At 39.5% G+C, this 19,067-nt stretch overlaps 2 protein-coding genes across 14 annotated transcripts in view; one reads left to right on the top strand and one right to left on the bottom strand.

Annotated features, from left to right (window-relative positions):
• Positions 1-19,067, top strand: part of crot (carnitine O-octanoyltransferase) — a 90,167-nt gene that overhangs the window by 62,540 nt on the left and 8,560 nt on the right. For 5 of the 9 annotated variants that reach the window (XM_069914305.1, XM_069914299.1, XM_069914306.1 and 2 more), the window contains 5 exons: positions 2,262-2,385; positions 9,132-9,210; positions 9,309-9,402; positions 10,174-10,293; positions 11,748-18,387. In XM_069914305.1, coding sequence (XP_069770406.1) covers positions 2,262-2,385; positions 9,132-9,210; positions 9,309-9,402; positions 10,174-10,293; positions 11,748-11,868 — 538 coding nt within the window. In that variant the 3' untranslated portion in view covers positions 11,869-18,387. Of the gene's footprint in view, positions 1-2,261; positions 2,386-4,554; positions 4,811-9,131; positions 9,211-9,308; positions 9,403-10,173; positions 10,294-11,747; positions 18,388-19,067 lie in introns of those variants that run through there. The other 4 variants (XM_069914303.1, XM_069914300.1, XM_069914301.1 and 1 more) reach the window with 3 other exon arrangements.
• The window catches only part of abcb4 (ATP-binding cassette, sub-family B (MDR/TAP), member 4), a 151,488-nt gene continuing 144,764 nt past the window's right edge, over positions 12,344-19,067 (bottom strand). For 4 of the 5 annotated variants that reach the window (XM_069914296.1, XM_069914298.1, XM_069914294.1 and 1 more), the window contains 2 exons: positions 17,389-17,535; positions 16,507-16,856 (listed from right to left, as the gene is read on the bottom strand). In XM_069914296.1, the coding sequence (XP_069770397.1) occupies positions 16,656-16,856; positions 17,389-17,535 (348 nt within the window). In that variant the 3' untranslated portion in view covers positions 16,507-16,655. Of the gene's footprint in view, positions 13,864-16,506; positions 16,857-17,388; positions 17,536-19,067 lie in introns of those variants that run through there. The other variant, XM_069914297.1, reaches the window with a different exon arrangement.

Genomic DNA, 19,067 nt, shown 5'->3' with positions numbered 1-19,067 from the left:
AGGTTTGCTTCTTCCTTTCTACAAGTTACCTTACTTGTTTTGTCATCCATAGTTCCCTTTTCCTACCATTTTTTCCTTGTCCTAGAGACAAACTTGACTTTGGGACAAGCTTAAAAGGATATATGCGGGCTATTTTTTTATGCAGTTTTATTTATGCAGAATGGTAGGTGCCTGGAATTGGAGTAATAGGGAAATGGATGCAATACTAGTGTTTAAGAGGCTTCCTATGAATATTCATAGAGTAGTGGGATATGTATCATAAACATCCTGCAATGTTTGAGTTTAACTTGGGGATCATATTCAGCACAGGTATTGCCAAAGGGGTTTGGTATTATTTATCACAAATCTCAATTAGAGTAGTAATTAAATTCCCACCTGCAATTCATTCAAATGTATAAACCTGTGATTTTCTCCAGTCATTGTTGATGTGAAAAATATATGTCTATTATAGAGCCAATACATTTAGGAAAGAATATTAAGTGATGTTAAAGACATCTATTATTTAAAATAAGATTCAATACCAAGATAATTGATGTAAATTTCAAAATGTTGAATCATGGAGAATGTTTACTTCGAGCATATCCATTTTTCCTCTATCTTCTTTCTTCTCAATATATTTCAATTCTCTTTTCAAGAGAAAATTGGAAATTTTGTTTCTGTTCACTTTCTTTCTTTGGCTTGGCTTCGCGGACGAAGATTTATGGAGGGGGTAAAAGTCCACGTCAGCTGCAGGTTCGATTGTGGCTGACAAGTCCGATGCGGGACAGGCAGACACGGTTGCAGCGATTGCAAGGGAAAATTGGTTGGTTGGGGTTGGGTGTTGGGTTTTTCCTCCTTTGTCTTTTGTCAGTGAGGTGGGCTCTGCGGTCTTCTTCAAAGGAGGTTGCTGCCCGCCGAACTGTGAGGCACCAAGATGCACGGTTTGAGGCGATATCAGCCCACTGGCGGTGGTCAATGTGGCAGGCACTAAGAGATTTCTTTAGGCAGTCCTTGTACCTCTTCTTTGGTGCACCTCTGTCACGGTGGCCAGTGGAGAGCTCGCCATATAACACTGAAGCATTGGCAATTGCAGGCCAAACAAATCGCAAAGTAAATGTTTCCCACGAGCTCAAAAATGCAGCAATTGTTTAAAATAAAGAGTTCTCCGGCACCAAGGGAGATTGATAAATGCCTGAAAAGTGTATTTTCCAGTTGCTTGAGACTTATTTCAATGCCTAACTAATACACCTGCATTAAGAGTAAACAGTTTAAAGACAAAAATACTCGACTGTACTTGCACTGAACAAACTTCACTTGCGTGAATAGATAAACCTGAAAACATTTTACTTTATTTTCAGTCACATTCAGTGAAATAATTTAATCATCTCTGCATCTGTAGGCTCCTCCCCCTCCATGGAGGCACCCGAAAGGCAAACAGTAACATTAACTCCACCCAGGTTTACAGATAAAGCCTCGACTGGGGTGACTCTTACTAACCAGGGTTAATGAGTTACCCCAACGGCGAGCAGCATCAAACAGTTCATCATCCTGGATGATGCCATTGCTGTTTCACACATCTTTATTCAAACAGCTGCTACAAGCAAGGCATGACCAAGGCCCTCCATTGGCTGAATATTTTGCCATCTTCACCAAAGATTTATTTGGTACTTCAGAGAACATTTACAATTTTAAACATGCATATTTTTACCTACGATTTTATTCTTATTTATTTATTTTCCTCCATTTTCTTTTGCCAGTGGCTTGAAATCTGGATATCAGGGGTTTTACTGTAATTAAGAATGAGTGGGTAACATAGGACAGGCCTTTCTCCACAATCTAATCCACCCTAGCTCACACCAATAACCTCTATTTTCCTTGCATCCATATACCTACCTTAAGAGAATTTTAGAAAATCACAGCCTTCACCACCAACTTGAGCAGTGCATTCCAGAATTTTATATGCAATGCATCCACAGTTTGTGGTGGGGGTGGGTGGGGGGGGGGGGGGGGAAATTATGCTGTTAACCTAACAAATAAAATTATCATGTTTTTATAATTAGCCTCATTTACTTTCTATTTTTACATACCCATCATTTCAGTTGACCATTTGCTGTGGAAATTGCAGGAGTTTATGAAAGAGTAGGAGGCAGGAGCTTTTATGTTTCGTAGACCCATTAAACTATTGCACTTTTCCATCCAAAAATATGTATGAACCAACGTGCAACTCAGCTGCAGATAACATGAAAAGAATATGCCTATCTTTATATATAATTATTTCACAGGCCTGGATCCTGTTATGAAACTGCAACCACAAGGCAATTTTACCATGGCCGAACAGAGACAATGAGGCCCTGTACTGTTGAGGCTGTGGAATGGTGCCGAATAATGCTGGATCCAGCATCTTCTGTGAGTGTTTTATTTACCTATATCACTTAATTTTGTATTATGTTGATAACCTTTGCTTACAAACAAGTAAAGGGGCTTGAATTGTTGGATTACCTAGTCAAACTGTATTAAGTTACGGCAGCATTTGATGCCATTCAATATCACATGCTGGGCTAGATCATCCGATTAGACATCCCAACAGTTTGCAGCTAATGTGCAGTGCTTGCTGTCAATCAATGACTCCATGACACGCTCAATGCTATTTAGAACATAGCAGTAGGAGAAGTCATGTTACTGGCTCCCTCACATAACCAGTAAAACATGAAAATATATTGACACTTTGAAGTGAAAACACACAATCTTGGAGAAACTCAGCAGCTCAGTGTCACTTATATAGCAAAGGTAGAAATACCTTGAGTCCTTCGTCAAGGTATGGAAAAATGCCAGCAGGCGTCCGAGCAAAAGACAGGAGGTGATAGGTGGAGAAGGGAGGGAGGGTCAGCAGCGATCAATGGGAGGAGGAGGGATGACTAGGTGAAGAGAAGGGAAGGAGGAGAAATAGAAAGGGGAAGGGAAGGAGGGAAGGGGGAGAACATGGTAGCAGAAACCAGAAAAGTCACTGTTAATGCCATCTGGTTGGAGAGTGCTCAGGCTCAAAATCAGGTGTTGTTCCTCCAATTAATGGGTGGCCGTGGTCTAGATTCCTCCCACAGCCAGCATTGTCTGAATTCAGAGACTTTCTGAAATTTCCTGCTTCTAGCTTATTTCTTGAAGAGGGGCTCAGGCCTGAAACATCAGTGAAATATCTTTGTCTCCGAGATACACTGAAAAAACCAGCTGAGTTCCTCCAGCTTTTCAGTATGTATTTATTTACTCAGTTCCTTTTTTTTTAATTTTTTTTTAAATTCTTTTTTTAATCCCCTCCTAAATCTAATAAAAAAATTAAAAATACACAAAAACAAAACTTAAAATTAATACAAAAAAATCTCCCCCCCCCGAAAAAAAATCTTCAAAACAGTACTCCCCTTCTTTGACTGGGTGTGGTCAATACCACCAGCAGTAAATGACTTTGAATTCATCTACCTTTCCCCAAACCGACCGTCGAAAAATATAGTCCATTATTTCATTGTCCAAACGGAGTTTGAGTATCTTCCACCACCTCAACCAGTTGTGCATTTCCAGCTTCTTTGTCCCATTGCTATTTCCATTCTTAGTCTTGACAATGTTGACCAATGGTTTCATTGACAGATCATGGCTCAGTTTATTATCTGGCAAAGAATTAGCAAAGGTTAATGCATCCTGAGCTTTCTCAAAGATCTGATACTGCCCATAACTATAACCTTTCTTCCACAACACCGTCATGGCCTGCTTAAACTCCCTACGTCTCTGTGTAACCTCCTGACTTAAATCGGCATAAAAGAAAACCCTACTACCCTGAACCATTGTTGGATTCTGATCAACACGGGCTTTCTGTACCGCAAAACGTAAAATCATCTCCCGATCCTGATATCTTAAACATCTAATTAAAACCACCTGCGGAGGCTGCCCCAGAAAAGGTTTCCTTCTTAACGCTTGATGAGCTCTGTCCAATTCTAATCCTTCTGGAAATGATTCCATCCTCAACATTTCTGTAATCCATTTACGAAAAAATTTCATAGGATCCTGTCCTTCAATGTCTTCCGGAAGTTCAACTATTTTTACATTATTTTGTCGACTTTGATTTTCCAGTGAATCAATTTTTTGCAGAAAAACATTCTTCTGAATATCCCATCCTGTTACTGGTTCTTCAACCTGATCCATTCTATCTTCAACTTTCTTACATCTCTCTTGTACATCATCAACTGCAGTTAAACATTTATTAAGGTACACTTTCATAGCTGCAATTTCTCCAGACAATTTCCCTTTTACTTCATTAAATTGTTCATCAGTAGTTCACCAGTAGTCATGTAAGCCACGATATTGTTATTTTGCTTCAAACATTGTAACCACATCAGGTCCAGGTGAAGGATTTGTTAAAGTAGGTGAAGTAACTGATTTAAAATGGAAGCCATTTTTGTAGTTCTGGGCCTACCTTCTATTGCTTCTGCTGCCATCAATAACAACTCTTGATCATCTTGATCCAAATATTCTACATGTTCCTCTTCTTCTTCCTCCAGTACCAAAACTTCTTCCCTGGCTGTTCTGCTCCAGGTTTGGACCCCAGTCCATGTCGGGCCGACCTCGTCAGCGCGACGTGGAACAGGTCCCCCCGCAGCACAAAATCGATTAAGGACTTCGCGGAAGCGCAACGTTGCGCGCACGCCCAGGGGGCCCGTCACGCAGTAGCGAGTGTCAGTCAGCACGTCGCTATGCGTTAGTATGATACTGATCACACTCTCCCGCTCATCTCCCAATGCGGCCCCGTGGAGCTCACCACCCTCGGCCACGCTAGTCACATCGCACCCGCAGACATCCTGGCTGACCGCCAGGACCATTACGTCGGCACCATCTTTCATCGATTGTAACTTCGGAGAGGCTGACTTTCCCTCAGATTCCCCTGAAGATGTCCTCTGAGGCTTCGGATCCATGATAAATCGATCCTGATGCTTCTTCTGAACGGTAGGCCCAGATTCTTCACTTTTCCCAACAACTTTAATAACTAGTTTTTTTTACTTCTGACCTCTTCCTCTCTTCATTTATTGTAGCTTCAACACTTAATATTCTGTCTGATAGACTTTTTATATTTTAACAATCTTTAAATTTTGGGCATTAATTAGTTCAGTCAGGGAGAGATGGATCCCACATCTTTTTTCTACACCATCTCGCCAAACCCCCCTTTTACTCAGTTCCTGAAGTCTGGACAGCAGCCTAATAAATCTTCTCTGCACTCTTTCAATCTAATTAATATCTTTCCTGTAGTTTGGTGACCAAAACTGCAGACAATACTCCATATTTGTCCTCACCAATGTCTTGTACAACTTTACCATAACATCCTAACTCCTGTACTCAATACTTTGATTTATGAAGCCCAATATGCCAAAAGCTCTCATTACAACACTATCTACCTGTGACGCACCTTGAAGAGAATTATGCACGTTTTTCCAGATCCCTCTGTTCTACCACACTACTCAGTGCCCAATGGCTTACCATGCATGTCCTTTGTTTATCCTTCCAAACTGCAACAGCTCACGCTTGTTAAATTCCATCTGCCATTTTTCATCCCATTTTTCTAGCTGGTCCACATCCCTCTGTAATCTTTGAAAACATTCCTTGCTGTCCGCAATGTCTCCAATCTTAAGCCCTTTTCACACTTGCAAGTGATCCCAGGAAGTAACCACCAATTGGCCTTTAAAGTATCTTGTGTGAAAGGAAAATCTTCTCAACACCGGTGCGAGATGAGGTCATCTGATGCTGGGGATTGACGACCTTGACCCCTAGTACAATCCCTGGCATCTGTAGACACCAGCGTTGCAATCATGCAAGTGTGAAACGGGCAATTGCATTGTGGGATTAAAATTACCCAAATTTTTGTGTGAGTGCAGGATTGTGAAGGAAGAAAAGATTAAAATGAAGATATAAACTTTGCCATGGGAAAGTCACTGTGGATGAGAGAGAGAGGAAATAAATAGAAATAGCAGACAATTTTTAAACAGCTTGGGAAAGTTGGTAGCGCTATAGGGCACAATTTATAAAGACCGTGGGAATAAAGCAGTGGTAAGCTTAACTTCCCAAAATGTCATGCAGCAGAGAAACTCCTCCATGAATGGTCCGTGCATACAGCTCTTTCTTTGCTGCATGGAATTCTGGGAGGGCAGGTCCGCCATCACCTTTTCCCACGGTCTTTATAAATTGTATGTGATAGTGCTACCAACTTTCCCATGTTGTATAAATTGTGCGCTATAGAGATATAACTTTCCTACCTTGTTTAAAAATTGTCCACTATTGCTATTTATTGCTAGCACTTTCCCACAGTCCCTTAATAAAGGTTTATATAGGTCGGCATAACAACAGTGGCTGAAGGGCTCATACTGCGCTGTACATAAAGCTTAATTACATTATAATTAGGCATGATTAATTTTGTTCATTTATAAGATCATAATACATTGATCAGGATTTAGGGCAGGTCCACCTTCACTCGATGCTTCATGACGTCATCGGTAGAAGGTAGAACAGTCCTAATCCCGGGGATGTCTCCTTACAAGTATGAAAGCATTAATTGTCCCAGTTAGGAGTGGTCAAGTGTGAAAAGCCAAACCCCCATTCCTATCCCAGGACATTGATCAGCCAATTTAGTGGGATGCAAGTGTGAAAGGGGCATTAGTATCATCTGGAAACTTACTGATCTAATTTACCACATTATCATCTAAATCAGTGGTTTTTAAACTTTTTCTTTCCACTCACATACCACCTTATGAAAGGAATGGATAGACTAGACAAAAACAGACTCTTTCCCCTGAGGGCAGGGGAGGTTGGAACAAGAGGGTATGAGTTAAGGGTAAGGGGGAAAAACTTTAGGAGAAATATTAGAGGATGCTTTTTCATTCAGCAAGTGGTGGCAGAATGGAATGATCTTCCAAATGAGATAGTTGTGGCAGGGTCCCTTCTGTCACTTAAGAGAAGGTTCGATAAATACATGGAGGTGAGGGAGTTGGAAGGTTATGGGCAGAGATCGGGAGGGTTGAGCTAGTGGAGTTCTAGTGAACTGGTGAGGACTCGAAGGGTCGACATGGCTGTTTCCGCGCCGTAAACGGTTATATGGTTAAGTAATCCCTATGCCATAGGTTTGGCATCCTTTTTTTGCAGAGAGTGGAGGGCAGAGCATTCTGAGGAGGTGAGGTTGGAATACGAGAGGTAGGTACTAAAGCTGAGATGGTTGATGTCTCAGTGGCAGTTGGAAATAAAAAGGTCCAGAGCAGCCAGGTGGCCAGGAAGAGTTTTTTTTTGTGTGGAGGGCAGGGCGTCCTTAAGTGATCCTTTATTAATCACAGATCACCTGCTCTGTGATTAGTAAGGGATTACTCAAGGTTGTATGTGAGTGAAAAGAAACCACTGTTTTAATCGTACCTAATTTATTCGTTGTATACAGGGTTTCATAACTCCAAAGGAAATGGGCCAATGACAATTTTTCTCAAGCAAAATATTTCAGTAATAATTGGGTCTAGAGCAGTGGCTCCCTACTCACATGACACTTCAAGTAATCCCTTACTAATCACAGAGCATCTATGGCATAGGGATTACTTAAGGTGGTATGTGAGTGGAAAGAAAAAGTTGAAAACCACTGATCTAGATCATTGATATAGATGACAAACAACAATAGTCCCAGCACTGATCTCTGAGGTGCACCACTCTTCATTGGCCTCCAGTTTGAGAAGCAATCATCGACTTGCGCTCTCTGGCTTCTCCCATCCAGCCAATATCGAATCAGTTTTACTATCTCATCATGAATACCAAGTGACTGAACCTTCCTGACGAGCCTCCCATGTGGGACCCTGTCAAAAGTCTTACCATAGTCCATGTAGACAACATCCACCGTGTTTCCTTTGTCAATTTTCCTGGTAACCTCTTCGAGAATCTCTATCAGTTTGGTTATCCATAATCAGTCTCTGGATATCCAAATAATTGTATATCCGATCTTTTAGAACATCTTCCAATAATTCAGCTACTATTGATGTCAGGCTCACCGGCCTATAATTTCCAGGTTACTTTTAGAGCCTTTTTTAATCAACGTGAACTAGCCTCCAATCCTCCAGCACCTCATCCCGTGGCTAAGGACCTTTTAAATATTTCTGCCAGAGCCTGCAATTTCTACATTTCCCTCAAGGTCTGAGGGAATATCTTGTCAGGCCCTGGGGATTTATCCACCCTTATTTGCTTTAAGACAGCAAGCACCACCTCCTCTTTCATCTGTATAGGTTCTACGATCCCACTGCTTGTTTTCTTTACTTCCCATGACTCTCTGTCAGTTTCCTGATTGAATACTGATGCAAAAACCCCATTTCATATATCAGGTATTGTTTATTGGATGCAATGAACACCATGCCCCATTAAAACCGAGATAGTGTTCTCCTGACCCGGTATAAAAGCTGCCTAACAATACAATGCAACATGTAATCAATTTTCAGAATTAACTTGAAACTAATGGCAATATAATCACTGGACCCAAAACCTTCCCCAACATCTACTTCTGTCACCTGTCCGGTCTTGTCCCTAATCTGTCTGGTTGGAAACCTCTATGCATTGATTTAGAAAACTCTCCTGAACAACATTTGACAAAACTTCAAGGCCGTCCAGCCCTTTTACAGTATGTGGGAAGTTAAAATCTCCTACTGTCGCAATCTTATGTTTCCTGAAGCTGTCTGTTATCCCCCTACAGATCTGCTCCTCAAATTCTAGTTGAACTCACTTACCCTTTTCCTCACCAGTACCATTTTCTCAGCACACCCTTTCTCTCAACAGGATCCTGCTCCCCGCCCACCTTTTCACTCACCTTCTCCAAAACTCCCTTACCAGAGAGTTTATTATGAACAGATTAAAACGTGTTGGGAGCGTTAAAAGGAATAAAATTCAACAATATCTGCTAGTTTGGCACCACCAATTTCCCAGATTAGAAATTTGACTGTTCATTGCTAAGTACTATAACCAGGGTAGCTAATAAATCATGAAATGATTTTTTTTTAAATTGTGTTGAACTTGTCATATGACTCCACCTGTATTTAAAATGCCCTTCTGTAAATTTAGATTCCAACTCAATGCTGAGTTTTTTTTGCATTTACTATCTAAAATTCTAGAAAATGAACTGTCAGCAGATGATGAAGAAATCCTTTGTAAAGCATCACAAATTGATGACTGAATGTCAGAATGGAAGAGGTAAAAAGGTTTTGGTGATTGATAATTAATGAACTTCTGGGGGTGGGGGAGATACTGTACATGTTATATATAATTTATTGACTAAATTTATGCTTTAGGATTTGACCGACATCTCCTGGGTCTACTTCTTATAGCTAAAGAGCAAGGTCTTCCTGTGCCAGAGATCTTTTCTGATCCAGCCTTTACTAAAAGGTAACCATTATTCCTGTTTCACAGTCACAGACCAAAGCTACAGGACTTAGTGATTGTGTTATGTGCAAGGCCAGACGCCACAAATAACGATAGGGAGATGGCGGACACATTAAGTCATTATTTCACCTTGGAATTTATCAGGGAGGTTGCAGAGGTGAACATGATATTAGATGAGCAGGCCAATGAGGTAATTCCATTTAAAACAGAACAAGGGAAGATGTTAAATGGACTGGATCGATTGCAGCTGAGCACTTTAAAACGATCAAGGAAAGAGAGTGCCAAGGCATCATTGTACATATTCAATAATTTGACCATGCCATGCCAGAGGACTGGACATACTAACATCATGCCTATATTTATGAAGGAGAGTAGAACCTAATCCAGGCAATTGTAGACCAGCCCTGTTGACTTCACTAAATCAAAGACTGTTTGGTTTTACCTAATCTCAGGGTAAGGCATCCAGAAATCCAGTGGGAATTTGGAAGAAATTGTTGTACCTAGGGAATAGTGAGAAAGTGCAATCCACTATCAAGAGTGGTGGAAGCAAGTACTTTGAATACTTAGTGTGACAGACTGGATATGCATTTGAAGGAGAAAAGGAATAAAGGGTTATGCTGAAAGATTTAGAATGGGAAGGAGGTTCAAGTGGGTGTAAACACAAGCAGGTAAATGATGTCTGCTGTTGATGCTATGTAATCACATGTAAGTGAATGTCACTTCCATGAAGTTTCAGTTAGAATTAAACTAACTTCTGTTCTTTTGTTTTAACAGTGGTGGCGGAGGGAATTTTGTTCTTTCAACTAGCCTGGTTGGATATACAACAGTTCTGGGAGCTGTTCTTCCTATGGTTCACAATGGCTACGGATTTTTCTATCATATTCGTGATGACAGGCAAGTGTCAAATTGTTGATTTAGACTGTAGTATGTGAGTAACGGGACAATTGAACACACTAGATTAGATCCAAGTGAGGATTAAGCCAAGAAGGAGAGAGAAGGATGGAGATTGTGACTGAGGCTGGAGATAATGGAATGTAATAAGAAGGGAAGGTGATGAGTATAACCCGATCAAGGAGGGAGGGTGGGCAGATGGGAATAATGATGATAGGTGAACCAGTGGGATAAATGTGTGGGTGATGGGTAGACGGAGCTGGAAAAAAACTGGATAGTAGGGAGTTGGAGAGATTGGAAAGAAATGAGTGTATGAGGGGATCTTGGTGCATCAGAGGAAGAAAGGAGCAGAAAAGGTGCAGGCCACCCAAAATTACAGAATTCAATATCGATGCCATTGAGTTGCAGACTACACAGTAGAAGAGGAGGTTTTGTCCTCTGGCAGAGGAGGAGGCTGAGGATGGAAAGATTGGTATGGGAATGGGGAAGGGAGTTAAAATAGCAAACAATCATGAGCTTCAGGTGGCCAATATAAGACAAGCATTGCAAAATTAAGGTAAGTGAAAATTCAATCCTTAAATTTCATAAGCTGCTCAGTGTGATGGATTTTGACTCTTGATATGGGACAAACTTATCTCTTTCAAAAAGCTGCAATGTTACTTGGGAAACATGAAATAAATGCGATTATTTAACATGTATTGTCCAGATTCAAATGTAAAATTTTATAGTTTCAAAATTACAAGTGGCAGGGATCAAAATGGTGTGGACATTTGAACCTCGGTCCCCATGCTGTGAAAATGCACAATGCCACAGCTTTTCCATAGCCCATTAATGATGAGTTCTTTGGTATTTAGTAGGATAAATCATTGTTGTGCTCCAAAAAAAAGATTGCCACACACTGTTACCATAAAATATAATAGATTATAACAGGAATAATGAAGGATGAGAGATGGCAATAGAGGTATTTCAGACATTGAGGGATCCAGGTTGGATGCACAGTCAGTAACATTTTCCTGGGGCAACAAAATCAAATACCAGAGGACATCTGTTTAAGGTGAGTGGAGGAAATTTTTGCAGAGACATCAAGGGCAAGTTTGATTTTACTTGGAGAGTAGTGATTGCCTGGAATGCATTGTTGGGAGTGGTGGTGGAGACTGATATAATAGGGACATTCAAAAGAGATGCAAGAAAAATAGAGGTAGGGGAAAATTAGATTGTTGTGGAGTAGCTTTACATTGGTCAGCACAATATCATGAGCCAAAGGACCTGTTATGTTCTAACTAATTGAGCAGACTCCTAAATTTAATCTGCAGCTGGATTATGGCATTGCAATGTGGTTTTTCTGTGACAATTTTAAGAAATGAATAACATTTCATTGAAAACATAGTGGCATTTTTAACATATAGAGATGAAGTTGTTCAAAAGTACAAAATACCTTTTTTCCTACCCCCAAACAGGATTGTCGTAGCTTGTTCTGCCTGGAAGTCATGCCCTGAGACGGATGCAGAAGAGCTGTACAAGGGGCTAGTTCAGTCTTTTCATGAAATGATGGAGTTGATGATAACAGCCCAGCTTTAAATATCACAGAAGGAAATGTACAACTAAAAAGTACTGCATATTTCCATTAGTATACTAGAAAATATTGCCTGTACCTCTGTAAAGTCTTTACTTGAAGCAAAAGAACAATGATTGTTTTTAAATTACTACTTTGCAATATCAATGCAACATTGAAACCATGCACAATACAATGCAAAAAAATGCAGTAACAATGCAGGTTCCCAAATAGAAGGCAGTTTTTCACTTTTGTTTTTAACTATGTAGAATCAGTTAAAAAAAACTAACATGAATTTTAATTACACCTTGATTAACTAAGTTTGATTAATTATTAGAAAAATAGAAAAATATTAAAATAGAACAAATATGAATGTTTAGGATAGAAAAATGTGTACTTCCAACTTGTAAATATAATTTTAGAACTTATTAAATATTTAATATTTTATAAAGAATATAAAATTATGAAAAAATCTACAAAGAAAAGCTGGCAACAGAACACAGATTCGCAGATATATCCTTGTGTTTTCATTGTTGATAATAGTCTATTAATATGGACATGAATCATTGAGTAATCAAGATGATACCAGATCTGTTCATCATTGCTAATAGGATAACCTTTAGTTTAATATTTTCTTTTGTGCCTGTTTTAGCTCACTGTTCACGTCCTTCAGAAATGTTGCACGAAAGGATTTTGCAGCTTGTGTTAAGCCCATGTTTCTATTGATTAACTTGTTTCCACTGTTCATTATGATACCTAGATCCCTGGAGCTTGTTTTTCGGGCCAATGGATTTTCTCCATCCATTGTATATGTCTTTTATATTTTTATTTCATTTTGCTGGATTCTTATTTTGATTTTTTAAGATGAGATTTTATTGATATATATGTACAGAAGCCCCAAAATTCTTCCTGCATACATACAGGTACGCAAAATACACCAATAGCATAAATTACTGTAATGTATCATGAGACAGAGATATTTCAATGGGCAATCTAAGCCCCTAATTCCTTTTAAAGGGTTTTAAATCCACTCCGCTACAGCTATGTTTTCTGATTACTTTAGACTTAATGGATTTAAATGCATCTTGGGTTTTCCTGCTCTGCTGTTGGCAACAAGTCACTACTTCTTGGTGTGACTTCTACCTTCCCAACAAGAATTGATTAATTTACTTCCTCCATCCTTCCAAGCTTTCTTCACTTGAAGCCCATTTTAAATACATCTATATCCTGCTTTATGAATACTTGCTTTATGCAAAATCGCTTTTATGAAGAAACCGGTATTCGCTTTTACGAACGGATTTTTGCTTTCACGAAAAGCAACCAGCAAGGCGGTCACAGGGTGGCTGGTGGGACTGCAGTGCACAGCCGGCGGGGCAGTCACAGGGTGGTGAGGTTGTCAGCACACGGCCAGCGGAGCTGTCAGCTCGAAATCAGCGGGGCTTTCAAAACTCCTCATCTTCCTCATTCTGAAATTATACTGTACATACATTATTTCTACTTTATGTAAGCTGGGTATTTATCATCATTCCTGCTTTATGTTAGTGTTATTTTAGGTTTTATGTGTTATTCGATTTGATTTAGTGGGTTATTTTTTGGGTCTGGGAACGTTCAAAAATTTTCCCTTGTAAATTAATGGTAATTGCTTCTTCGCTTTATGCCATTTTGGCTTACGAAAGGTTTAATAGGAATGCTCTACTTTCGGATAGCGGGGTATAACTGTAATATGTCATATCCATCATGCTTGTCTGTTCGCTTTTGATGTCATGCATTGCTTAAAATTCCCATCGTTTACAAAATTGATGTATCCCTTTAGCCACATGCTGTGCCTCATTAACTTTCCAATTTATGCGAGAACATGGTTAGGGGAGTGATCTTTGAACCTCTGAAACAAATTCCTGTTCAGGCTTTTATTTCACATTGTTATCTTCCTTGTTGATTGAAATGCCTGCTGCTCTTCCTTCGATAATCTTCCATCAGCGTTCTGAAATCTTGCTTCCTTAGCTCTTGAGACTGCAACACACCTGGGGATACAAACCCTGGTATTGAACTCTCCAAATGTTATTCCTGTGAAAACAGTTCAAACTGAACCTGCTAAATTTAGGGGACTGAGAATCTGAGCCCAAATGTTTTTGAATTAAAACCACATATTTCTTTTCCAGCAAGATGTCTCCATACTGAAATTATGCACTGGTAGAAAAGCTCGAAATAGTAATTGCTAATGAAGAGAACATAGACCATAAATGAAAACACAAAATGTTAGAAACAATCTGTAGGACAGCATCAATAGAAAAGGAAAGAAGAGTTAACAATTCAACCAGAGATACTTCCTCAGAATGGAAGGAAAAAAGTTAATTTTAAGTTGCGGCAAAGGTGTGGGAGGGATTGATAGAGAGGAAATCTGTGAGTGAGGCCAGGATTGCCAGGAGGATAAGTTGTAGACATCATTTGATTGATAGGTGAATGGGGACAGTTAGACTAAGAATCCAAGTAAAGGAGTAAATGATTGAAATGCCGAATCGCAGAACATGCCTAGTGGGTTATTCTGAGCTAATACAGAGAGAGAGAGAGAGAGAGAGAGAAGCAGAAATGGCCAATCCTGATGGAGACAGAGAGTATGAGTTACTGAAGATGTAAAAAGGCTGGAAAGCTGCAATTTGCTCAAGTGAAAGGTAGGGCACAGTCATCGTTTTGTTACAAAATAGATAACCTGCAAGGATGATGGCACTTGCTTACATTTGGCCATTGTACAAGGAGAATCACTGCTGGATGACTGATATAAATAAATAGTATAAGGGTGTTTTGCTTAAAAAATACAGCAGGTATGTAGTGACTAATAAATATCAATAACCAAGGATAGTTAGTAGTAAAGATAAAAATCTGGTGAACACAAAAGACTTAGCTCCACGTAAAGTTTGTACTCATTTCGCAACCATTTAAGATGTAACAGGAAAAGTGCTGTAATGAAAGGTGCAAACATTTGATAAATTCTAGATTTTACTCAGTTATTCTATATTGTATTGTCTGTGGCTTAGTTGCTTAATTTGAAAGATGTAATTGGTAAGATCAGCAATTGTTAAATGTGGATTTCTTTCTAATTAATCTCATCTGATTTTGTAATTCTCTAGATTATTACCTTTCTCAATTTTATTTAATATTTTTACATAATGTTTCAAATTCAGTTGAAATCTTATCCTTTCCTTTAATTATAGATACATATTTGTCAGCTCATTTTTCAACTGATCCAGATGATGTTGGTAAAAATACCACTACAGTGCCTTTTGCACTCAAGGCTGTGCTTTCAATTCCTTTGCAGTGTTGAGGGAGTGATCCACAACTGACACCATTGATATTAACTGTTGTGTGTATTTAATATACCGTACATACTCATGTAATTGTTGATAGCATGTAATAGTCGATCCCCCCCCACCTTTTTTTGGCCTAAAAAAAACTCGGGTATTTTTTGTATGACCCATGTAAAAGGCAGATCCTCCCATCCCTCCCTCCCCCCCCGCCCCCGCCATTTTTGGCCTTGGCTGCCCGCCCATCCGAACTCCCGATCATGGATCCTCGGCCCCTGCTGCCTGCCCATCCGAACTCCCGTCGTGGATCTTCATCCCGGCCGCCCACTCAGCCATCTGAGCTACCGATGCCCTGACCATCCAAGCTCCTGCCACCTTGAACGACCTAGGTACTTGTGAGGTTAAAAGTTTGGCCCCTGTAAAAAGTAAACTTCCCCCTTTTTTGCTCCCCAAAAATTCAACGATTACAAGAGTATATATGGTATCTATTTCAAAGAACTGTGACATCCTTCTTGGATTTCTGATTGAATTTTATTCCTTAATCAACATTTGAAAGTTTAAAAATGAATTTGATCTTACAAATTTTACCAATTTATGTAGCTTAAGAAGGTAGCATTAAATCTAGTATGTCCAAAAATGTACCACTTTAAACTTTGTACTGGTTCACATTGACAACAACCTGAATAATAAACATGTATTTGAAACTGAAGGAAATACAGTAGTTCAAGTATCAGCAATAATAGGAGGAGCCTTTGGTGGAGTGACCTAACTACTTTTTAGAATCTCCCAAAATGATTTAATTGGATACTTGAAATGCACTTATCACTAATGTATGAAAAGTAACAGAGAATTCTGACTTGTGGTATAGCCCTAGCCAAATCAACTTGACACTCCATATCTTCAGGTTCGGTTCCTTTCATAGTCTTTGTTAGTGCGCTACAGGTAGCTGTGGGAAATCAAAGGCACACGGTTTCCCATCAATTGGAAATAAGCATGCAATTAAATAAGAAAGTCAGCAGATGCAGTGATTGCAGTTAATACACAAATGCACCAGAGATACTCAGCAGGTTCGGCTGCATCCACTGAGTTTCAGAGAACACTTCAGGACCCACTGAGCTTATCCAGCACTTTTGTGTATTAGAAACAATCATGGAAATGGGTCCTTTGGCATCACCACCACCGCCCCACACCCCCCCCCCCCACCCCTAATCCTATCAACTACCCATATTTTCTATCTACACACAATAGTTAATTTTGAGTTGCATCTCTGTTTGTCAAAGGTGATACAATTTTTACTACTCTGTACTCTTCTTAATAAACCTGGCTCAGTTCTGTTTAAAAAAAATTAACAGATTCACTCTAATGTAATTAAAGATAGTTATTTATTCTGCACCAGATATGTAAATTAATGGAGGGCATTTTTACCATGTGAAGTGCACTTTAGATACAAGTTGTTATTCCATTGTCCACATATATAATTGGCATTTATCAAAAATCAAACCTCTTTTTTCTATTTAGTTTCGTGCCATTTGTGCATTAACTAGATTGTAGTAAGGTCCTTGTTTGGCCAATAGCTGGTAGTGTGTTCCTTCCTCTGCAATTTGTCCATTATTAAACACTGCTATTTTGTTGGCATTCTGGATAGTAGACAGCCGATGTGCAATTATAATACAGGTGCGACCCTCTCTTGCTTTGTCCAGTGCTTCTTGGACAATCTGTTAAAATGTTTGAAACAAAAAAATTGAACAGTTCATAATTATTTTGACTTTTAATTGTGACAACTAAAATTAATATTTTTGAAATTATATGTCTATAATCTAGTCAAGTGTGAAATGCTCATCTTAACTCATGTTGATTAATGGTTATGGCACAAAAAGCTGTTTAAATTTCAGCAAATTCAAGAAATCCACATTTGTGCGGTCAAACCCAGAAGTCCCAAACTTGTTAGGTATATCTGCCAACGAGAAACTGTCCCAGAATTTAAAAATACTGCAATGATTGTCATTATTTATAGTTTTTTTTAAAAAACTCTCGTCACTACATCACTATGTTCCAGAAATTCTCCAAGGAGTGAATTTTCAATTTTACTAATCCCAGTACATCACTTCTTATGCTGTGGCCAAGCTGAAATATGGGTATACATCATTCCCAAACATTTTTTGCCTTTTAATTTATCTCTTGTCTCATGAATATTTGGAATTTTAAATGCTTTGCCTGTGCAAATATTGCCAATAGCTACAATCTTACCATTTCACTTTCTGTATCCAGTGCTGAAGTAGCTTCATCCAGGAGCAGAATCTTAGGATTGCGGACTAATGCTCGCGCAATGGCCACACGCTGTTTCTGTCCCCCAGATAACTGGGTCCCCTTGTCTCCTACACATGTGTCGTACTTCTAAATAAATAGAGTAACATCGATTTTAACACATTCTTCATTTCATATTACTTGTTTATTTCTTCACTGGCAATTAACATATTCAGAGCATGGGAGACCACAATTTTAAATATTGATAGCTAAAGAATAGATGTACTCTTAGAACTTTTTGACTTAAATTTTGTTCTCTGAAAGTGAGATTAGAATTAGACCAATGGAATACAGAATTGATTGTCTGTTTTGCAACATATTGCGTATAACACATAAACACGCTAATACAATTGAAGATACATAACTCGCAATGTATTATGCAATGCAAGTAATCGCTTTCTCTGTTCATTTATAGCACCTGCAAACTATTTGAATTAAATAATATAATCACCCACTCAAATCAAGGAACAGTCTTTGAACTGGGGGAAATCATTACCTCTATTGAACAAATAAATTTTGCCTTTCCATTCCAGCTCAAAGGAAGCTGGTTGGTGGACCAGAGAGAGGTGAAGGCTGACAAAAGGAGAGGGAGGCCAGAGAAGGGGTGAGATGGAGGAAGATGAGTAATGCAGGATGGGGTTGGTGATGGGCAAGGACAAAGGGTCAGCACAGATAACATAGCAGTTAGCACAATGCTGTTATAGCGCCAGCAACCCTGGTTCGAATCTGGTCCTGTCTGTAAAGAGTTTGTATGTTTTCCCCTGTGTGGATTTCCTCCGGGTGCTCCGGTTTCCTCCCACCGTTCAAAATGTATAGGGGTTGTAGGCTAATTGGGTGTAAATGGGCAGCACGGGCTCATGGGCTGGAAGGGCCTGTTACCGTACTGTATTTTAAATTTAAAGTGGTGGAATGTGATGAGAAGGTGAAAATTACAAGACCAGTTGGAACCAAAGGGGTGGGGGAGGGAGAAGGGAATGAATCCAAATGGAAAAATAGGGGTGGAAGAAGGAACTAATGAGGGAGGGGAATGAGAATGTTTTGGGGGTAGGTGGGAAAGGGGACAAAAGTGGAGGAGGGGACAGGAAAGTGAAAATGGAATTAGTTCAGAAGAGAGAGGAATCTCATTGGCCTGTTTCCATACTGAAATTGTTATATGGTTATATGGAAATAGCATCCAACCAGGAGCTCAGAATGACTACTGTGGACAGAGCTTAGATGCTCTGTGAAACAGTGCCTGAGTCAACTTTTGGTTTCACTGATGTAGATGAGTCTACATCGGGAGCCATGAATGTATTGGATTATGTTTGAGGAGAATCATATGAATCTTCCTCACCTGGAACAGTTGTTTAAGACCCTACATTCATTTTTGTCCCCATTTCCACCCATTCTCTTTTACGATCCATTTGGACAGACCCATGAACCTGCAGAGAATGAAGAGGTATAGATCATGTGCAGGCAGATGCAAATATTTTACATTGGCATCACTGTGGGCCAAAATGTCTGTTCCTGTGCTGTACTGTTCTATGCTCTCTGCCCTTGTGCTTTGAGCTGAAGTCCAAAATTCTGGATGCCTAAAATTTGGACCACTCAAGAATACAGACTTTTCTAAAACTCTCAAACTT

The sequence above is a fragment of the Narcine bancroftii genome, chromosome 1, assembly GCF_036971445.1.
Source record: "Narcine bancroftii isolate sNarBan1 chromosome 1, sNarBan1.hap1, whole genome shotgun sequence".
Classification (NCBI taxonomy): domain Eukaryota; kingdom Metazoa; phylum Chordata; class Chondrichthyes; order Torpediniformes; family Narcinidae; genus Narcine; species Narcine bancroftii.
This window is presented reverse-complemented; position numbering and strand designations above follow the sequence as displayed.